The 8,707-nt window shown below is 40.3% G+C and overlaps 1 protein-coding gene across 1 annotated transcript; it reads right to left on the bottom strand.

Moving 5' to 3' along the window:
* Positions 1–6,371: 6,371 nt before the first annotated feature.
* map1lc3c (microtubule-associated protein 1 light chain 3 gamma) lies at positions 6,372–7,957 on the bottom strand (the record flags this gene model as incomplete). Its single annotated transcript, XM_079278402.1, has 4 exons — positions 7,891–7,957; positions 7,748–7,803; positions 7,549–7,655; positions 6,372–6,534 (listed from the first exon to the last, which is right to left on the bottom strand). The coding sequence occupies exons 1-4, from the start codon at positions 7,949–7,951 to the stop codon at positions 6,372–6,374; spliced, it is 387 nt and encodes a 128-aa protein (XP_079134528.1). The 5' UTR covers positions 7,952–7,957.
* Positions 7,958–8,707: the final 750 nt, after the last annotated feature.

The following is an 8,707-nucleotide window of genomic DNA, read 5'->3' on the forward strand; positions in this document are numbered from 1 at the left end:
CGTATGCTTTTGTGAGTCAGAGGCCAAGACCTCAGAGTCAAATAACAAAGCTGACATCAACATTAAAAGAGTGAAGCAGAAGACATGAAACCTCCCTGTTTCCTACATCTATCTCTTGATGCTGTTGTTGAATTCAGAACATAAACAGGAAGGAGGGGTGTGTGAAAAAATAACAGTGGATGAGTGAGTGAGCATGTCACAGAGAGAGAGAGAAATAGAGAGAGTCATGGAGGTCAGATTGCATCATCACAGTTTCCCTCTCACTGGGCGCAGTCAGCTCTCAGCCATGTAAACAGGAAACGGAGAGAGAGAAACGGAGAGAGAGAGAGAGAGAGAGAGAGAGAGAGAGAGAGAGGACAAAGGCTTTCATCATCTGAGAATTTCCCCACACAACCTCATGAGAGGATAAGAGGGATTAAAATACATTGTTATTATACGTCTGGATGCATTCCTTCGATTGCAAAGTGCTCTGGATCCAGAAATAATCGTATAAATACACGTATGATTTAGCTTTTCAGAGAGTCTTAAAGGAGCAGTTTAACATTGTGGGAGCTGGACTCAAGAGCATAGGCTGCACAGAGGAGGTGGACCAAGTCACCGTGACGTCACCCGCGGGTTTGTGAATGCGGTTTTGAAGCCTCCAGTTTGGCATTTTGACCGTCACCATCTTGGTTTTTGGCCGTCGCCATTATGTTTTTCTTGCAACCACAGGGTGGAGCTAAGTACAAGCAGACGCAGAACAAGATATTTTTAGGCAACAACAAAATGTTAGAATTAACTTTCACGAAGTTGAAACACTTTATGTTTTGCGAAATGAATGTGTTCACAAACAGAAATGTAAAAATCTGATGATCGGCGTGTTGATTCTGACTGAATTTATTTTTCTCAGGATAAATACAGCACACAGTCACAGTCAGTATCATGACTCTCTGCTTAAAAACTTTTGAATTTCTTTTGAATGAGATCTGCAGTTGAGACGTAAAAATGTGAAAGTGAGAAGAGGCAGTTTCTAGGTGATGGAGATCCAGAGGTCACTTCCTCTCAGCGTAAACTGTGTTTTTCCCGGTTGAGGTGTGACGTCAGACAGACAGAGAGGATGCTGGGACGGCAGCCTGCTGCCTGGAGCCACAGCGCCCCCTGCAGGTGAGTGTCTGTCAACTTATTTTTGCAAGCAACTTCTATTTTGTTCATGACAGATTTTTTTTCTGGTGTTAAAATCAACAAACATCGTTATTTTTCACAGACTCTTCTCATATTTTGTCTTATTTCTCTAATAGTACTAATAAATATATGAAACATACTGTAAATGGTAACACTATAGGCATTATTTAATACATGATAGAGAGAGACCACATGTTATAAATAACACAGGAAAGTATGACAAACACACCACCTTAACCCTATAATGTTTGCCTAGGAATAGTATTGGTGTGTTTTAAGGTATACTACAGCAGATGCATTGAAAGTATAATAGTACAACAATAACATCATAACTGAAACAGCAACATGCTTAAAGAAGCAATAAATAAATAGGAGTAAGTATAAGAGATTGCTGTTTCACACTCAAAGACTGTCGAGCACCAAACCAAAATGTTTTCGTGCCGAAAGCGAACCAAACTTTATTCATGACGCTGGAAAGACGCAAACAAATGATGTCGTCCCGCTGATGGAGTCGGATCAGTAAACGCATCTGTGTCCGTTTAAAGGCCGTGGACGGATGCTGCGTTTGGTGCTTTAATTCAAAGGACTGGTGGCAGCACTAAAATGTTGTCTCATAGGAAATATTCCAGACCCCTGTGACGTGTAAATAACCTTCAAACTCACAAATCTGTTACTAAAACTGGACCATCACCAACCTGTGTGCTGTTTGTCCTTTGTTTGTTTGTTGTTGTTTATCACAGCCAGGCACAGTTTCAACACTGGTTCCAAACACAACTTTCTGTCCTCTGCTGTGACCCAGACAGACGGACAGGACTGACATGAAAGAGGACGAGGAGGACGAGGAGGACGAGGAGGACGAATAAAACGAAGCCAAACAAGGACGGAGTCTGGTTCCGTGGAGGTGATTGTGTCATGAATATTTAAAGCTCGTTCCTGCAGGGCTGTGAAGGGAACACATGAACTTTTAATGAGCCGCAGGTTAAATGGGACATTTTATGTCCATAAATGGCGCATGGAGTGTGGCTTCAGTGTTGGGTGAATATCAATAAGGACGGAGTCACTTTCCCTCCCTGTAACTAAACAGACCTCTGCAGACTCTGCTGGTGTGACTCTCACGTCTGCTGACTCAACAATTTACTGCCTCTACAGTTTGCTCCTTACCTTTGTGTTGTCGAAAACGAATTTGTAGAAGACACTCAGTGTCACAGGTGTGATGCTGTTGTGTTGTACTGTGGATTTTCCTGTATATTCAAACTATATATATATATATATGTGTATATCTTACTGGTTGTATTCAGTACAATCTTATTATCACTGATAGAAATTATGAAAAACTACAAAAATAAAATTTTCCTGCAGTGGTGGACGATGTACTCAGATCAGATCAGAGAAATACTTGCATCATAATTTATTTGTTGATTATATTTTTGTATTATTAATCTGAATGTACAAAGTGACTGAAGTTCCAAATAAATGTAATGCAGTGAATTGTAAAATATGTACATCTGAGATGTAGTAAAGTCACAGTAGTAAGTAGTATAACACAGAAATACTCAAGTGAATTGTACGTAAGTAGTAGCCTACTTGAGTAAATGTATTTAGTTAATTTCCACTACTGACTAATTTATGATAATATGCTTTCCATCTTTTAATCTTTTAATTACCAGTTACAAAGTAATAGATTGATCCTCTGCAGGCTTCACTGACTTTGGGAAACTCAAGTAAAAGAATAAAAGTCTCTAAAGTACAAGTTGACACTCCCCGATCTCCTCCCCTCTAAACTCCAGAGGCTCACAGCGCTGTTAATTGATGAGTAAGACAAAAACCCATTTCCCAAACGAGAGTGGATCCAGACAGGCGTGATGAGTCCGTGTGAAGCTGGGACCATCACAGCTGCACAACAGGCTTCATTAACTGCAGCGATTGGCTTTTCCAGAGGCCCGCGGTCACCGGCTGATTGCTGCGTATGATTTAAGCAACGTAACATTTGGCAAACTATTTCGTCCAAAGCAACTTAACATTAAATGTATTCAACCTCGGCGGGAACAAGAAAAGATGTCGTCGTCCCGCCCAAACAAACGAATAGTTTGTGTTCAGAGCTGCAGAACAAGTGCTTAGAGTAGCACTTCTGTGCTTATTTTAACCCAAACAACTCAGTAGCTATGTTGCCTGAAGCTAACCGATTAGTTTCTGTGAAGACGGAAAGCCGTCTGCATGCATTGACATGTGTTGCTGACGTTCGCGAGGACATTATACGACCCGATGAATGAGGATACGTTGAACAATACCCATGTTAGTTGTTTATGTTTATGTCAATTTTGGGGGAGTGGCTTCAGAGGGAGGCCTGAAGGGACGGGCTGTCGGTGTTGCCGACTTGGCGACTTTCTCGCTAACTTTCGCGACTTTTGAAGCTATTGCTGCTCGTGACTTTCATTGGAAAAGAACACTGAGCTGGGTTTTTCAGTTGGATGCTTCTAAAAATCGACTTTCTTTAATGATGCTGACCCCAGCTTAAAAGTAATGATCGCAAAGATGTTCACTTAAAGGTACAGCGTGTAACATTTAGGGGGATCTGTTGAAAGAAATGGAATTAAGTGTGTTTCATGACCAGAAAATAAGAATCGTTGTGTACCTCACCGCTGCCGCAAAATCCTACACACCAGACCGTTATTTAAATGTCTGTTAAGTCCACAGACTGTGTAAGAAGTCGACGTAGTCATCGCGGCGTCACCCGTTGGTTTGTGGACGGCCTTTATGAAGCCTCGAGTTCGACGATTTTGCCGTCGCCATCTTGGAATATGGCCGTCGCCATGTTGGTTTTTTTGCAACCGATGAATGGAAGTCACCGTATTTGGAATGTGGAGGAGCGACGTAGAGACGTCGTCTACGTCTCCGGGATTAATTAAATGTCCTCCTATGAGTTGGTAAGACAGTTAAGACAGTTTGGCTGATGAAACCTCAGTGATAACGTATTTCACTGACTGTCACACTGCCGTGCACGCTGATGTTTAGGTACAGTAATGTAAAGATATGATGGCTGTCCGGTTTACCATCTTAGCTGAGGCTGATGGGACCGTCATTAGTTCTGCAGGTATTTGGTCACAAAAAAAAATATATATATATATATATATATATATATATATATATATATATATATATATATATATATATATATATATATATATATATAACTTGTATTACACACAGCTAACATAGAGACACAGTTATTTCGTGCCTAAATATTGATTGTTTCTTACAAATGTTAAAATCTGAACCGATTATAAATAATTCTACCGGCTTCAGTCTGAATTGCTCTCGATAAACTGTGATGGCAGACTGATGAGTCTGTGTTTCCTCCTCGGTTCAGCAGCTGGTGGAGGTTCAGTGGATGTAATCAGTTTTGTTAATTCAATTACAATTAATGGACCATAAACGAACAAGTGAGATCCAGAAGAAGAAAAGCCACTCTCGTCAACTCCTCTAATGACCTCTGTAATGAAATCTAGTGAAGAAGGAAGTAACGACTTCATCACTGCACGAACACATGAAGAAGAGAGCACCTCCGTGTGGACGTTGTGTGATCTGATTTACTTTCAAATCAAATACAAATATCTGTTGTTGCATTTTTTTTAATGTCTGGTTTTATAATTAGAAACATTTTTTTTGTTCATCTTCCCCTGAAACATGTTCACCAAAATAAAGATAATGGAGATAATGGAGAGAGAGATTTGATGTTTAGCATCATCTTATGAGAGCTGATGCAGCTCAGATAAAGCTCGTTATCAATCATGTTCTCCAACAGACCATCATAGTTTGTTTATTTCATCAGAGGTCTGAATGGAGGCTCAACTGAAGGAGTCAGTTGATCGCTGCTGCCATCTAGTGCAGAGACAGAATACAAGAATCACTTCATGGGAAGATTGAATTCATTCATTTCCTGTTTGCTTCAGTGAAAAACGTGAAAAATAAACGAAATCAGCTGTCATCCAAAAAACTCCTGTCGCATGTAGTGTAACCACTTAGTTTGTGTGAACTTTAAAGCGATGCTGCTTTCTTTCCGGCAGAAAGTCTTGAGGGGAAACTTCCTCCTTGTGCAGCATCACCACTTCACTCATTGTCCCACAATGCACTGCAGAACTTCTTCCATTAGTACAGCTAAACTAACCATTGCGACTTTTTGCTTTTTTTCCCCCATCAAATACAGTAAGTAAGAGAAGGCGTGAACTCATTCTAACCCTTTGATTTAACAATTATTGAGGTCACAAGTTCTTTGTGGCTTGTCTGGTTTGAATTGCACATTCATTATTTAATCATTCTCTGGTTTGCTGAAAACATCTGCTAAAACAGCTGTAAAGATAAGACACTTCAGGCAAAAACATTTTTTCATGCACTGGTACATTTTTAGCTTTTTGCCTCCATAACATCCTTTAGACTAATGGAAAAAAACATTTAGGGGTTTATTTTACTACTTTGCGCCGGTAGATTTCTCCATAATTCAAATGTTAGTCGCCACCTCATTTTAGAAAACTTGTAATACAAAAAAAAGTCGTAAAGTAATCAAATGGTAAAGTTTCATGGTAATGTCGAGTCTTTTACTCTGTAGTTTTAATTGTAGAACACCTTCAAAGGTAGTTCTCTGAATTAGTTTTTTCCTCTGACTGAGTCAGAAATCTCCACTTCAGTATCATCCACCTAACTTTCTAGTTTCAGTCTCATCTTTCTGCAGGTTTTAGTCATACATTACAGAGTTTTATCTCTAGAAAATTATTTTATGGTTTACAGTTTAATTTAAAGAGATCTTCAAAGTGGCCTCTTTAGAAGCCCTTGAGCCTTTACTCAACATGAAACAAGAATTGTGAAGCAGACCTTAGTCAAGGTTGAGTTCTGTTCTGGGAACATCTGCAAATTAGCGCATACTTTATAAGACAACGCACTATTTTCACAGATAAACTGAATTCCAGAAAATGTGCAATGCCTTGATGGACGTAATCAACTGGAGAAGTTGGGGCCTTGACCATTTATTTAAAAGAAATAAATCAGACTGCACCAATTCACTATTCATATGATTTATTGGATCCACATACTTTAATTAAAATCCATCCTTCACAATGAACATGTCAACAATTACAATATCTACACAATATTTTTATATTTACAGCAGATCCGGAGGCCTGCAGCATTTTAATACTTGATAAAATCTGAAGGCGGCATCAGTGGCCGAACATCTCCTGCGAGGCGTAGGTCATGTAGAGGAAGCCGTCCTCGTCCTGGTGGTCTTTGTACACCTGCGCCATGGTGAGAGACATGCTGGCCAGCCCGCTGTTGTTGATGAGCAGGTAGAAGGCCTGAGACGGCAGCAGCGCCATCCTGTTCCTGAGGGACAGAAGACAAAGAGCGCCTTTAATGGGGGACGTCCTGCAGACGGTTAGCGGCGTCGCATACTTGCAGCTCCCACGTGGGACGCTGGCTCAGCACTAAAATGTGCTATGGAAGGGAATCAAATAAACTCATTAAAAACAAGAATCTGAATCCGATCCGCCAAACTGAAACAGGTTAAGGTCTCTCGAGTAGACAGCGGTTCTTTGAATGATCACTTCATGCAAAAAATGCATGATGTCGACCCATGAAGGCTTCAGTTACAGAGCGCGTTCAAATATTCTGCGTCTCACCGGCTGTTTGTCACTTTGAGTCCTAAAATCTTTTAAACGAGTCAGTTTGTGTGGAGACAAACGGACCGACTCCGTCTCTGCTGCGTAATCATGACCAACAAGAAGCTTCTCAGGAACTGGAGACTTCCATAATGACGTTTGGTGACGTTTTTATATTAGAAAATAGACCCGTCCCTGCAGAACTCTCAAACAGATCTTTTAGTCATTTTTTTTCACGCAGTAAAAGTGTGAATTTGCAGCCTTGAGTTTTTACAGCAAATAACTTCTTCTTCTGTTCTTGAAAATAATTGTTTAAGACTTTAGAAGATACATTTTCCAGACAATACATTCTGGAGATAATACAATTGGCCTAATTTAATATTCATTTTTAGCCATTTCAAAACAAAATAAAATTTAAAAGGGTTCAGAGTACAGCTTTCTGGGTTTTTTTGGTGTTATGATAATAAACTAAATATCTTTTGAGTTTCGGAGCTTTTGGTTGAACAAAGAGTTTCTATGAAATCATTTTCAGGCATTTCCACCATTTCACCAGCAACACTTCTTTCCACCACGCCACTGACATATATAAACTTCACATCACCCTGTTTTCTATCGCAGCTCAGCTCAGGCAAATAGTCAGACTCCCAATAATCTCGATCCTTTAACACATTTAAAGTGTGCCATAAGTGATCTCTTATAATAATCGTTTATACTTGTAAACACACGAGGTGAACTTTACCTGATGATGGTGACAAACTGAGTCATGGTGAGTTCGTGGGGCACCAGAAACTTGGTTTTATCCAGCGGAGGAAGATACTTCTCCCTCTCGAACCGTTCAATTATAACCTGCGAGCATCATCAGTTAGTGAAACTGTTAACGACACTTTAAAATGAGAATTTAAGTCAACTTAATTATGAGAGTTCCACTGCAAACTCACCGGGATTTTGTTGGGGAACTTCGACCTGATCCCCGCCACTTCTTGTTTCCTTATAGCTGCACAGGAAGAAAAAAAAAAAGAACACATCAGATTTGTTTTTTTCAAGTTTCCAGTCACATTACTCTCGTGTTTGAGGCATTTACCGAAGCTCTTCCTCTGTTTGAACGGTTTGTTCTGCACCTGGGTTTTGTCAAACGGAGGCATGCTATGTGTGTTCGAACCCGTGTGTTGTGAGTGCGCGTGTGTGACGGAGGAAGCGGCAGCAGAGAGCGACAGAGCTGGTTGAACTTACCGCGTGAGCTGAGCAGGAGTTAAATAGGGAGGAGAGGAGAGGCGGCTGTGGCGCGTCAGCTGATGAGCACATGGCCGCAGGAGGAATCACCCGCGAGGTTTAATCGAGTTTAGAGACGCGCGCACACACACACACACACAAACACACACACACAGACGGTGGCCGCTGGGCTGAGCACCACTCACTGTCCCATACGCCATAGTGGAAGAAGTGGCCTCTTCAAAAGTATTACCAGCCTGTGAAAAGACTCTGCATTGAAAATGTTTACTTAGCCTCCAAGTAAAAGCATGGAGGCCTAAATATAGACCCCCTTTTTCCAAACATGACAGAATAAACATTATAAATGGGCCTCTTTGTATTTCCTTTTTGCAATGTTTCTTATTGTAGCATACAATGAGCCATTAAAAGAAGGAAGTGAACAAAAATATCTTTGAAAAAAAGAATAATACAACAAAAATAAAAGAAGCAAGGGTCAGTACTGATACATTATAATGTTGCATTGGTGGCAATTCTATTGAAGTGAATTTATTTTTTATTCATGTAAACTCTGAAGATCTAACTAAGCTAATACATAAATGAATGCTGATCAAATTACATTTGTAATGAGTTACATAAACTTGAATTAGCTTCACACAAACCGTGGTAACGCTAGTTTGGAGGCGCACCTC

Source organism: Melanostigma gelatinosum (assembly GCF_949748355.1).
Source record: "Melanostigma gelatinosum genome assembly, chromosome: 11".
In the NCBI taxonomy this organism is placed as follows: domain Eukaryota; kingdom Metazoa; phylum Chordata; class Actinopteri; order Perciformes; family Zoarcidae; genus Melanostigma; species Melanostigma gelatinosum.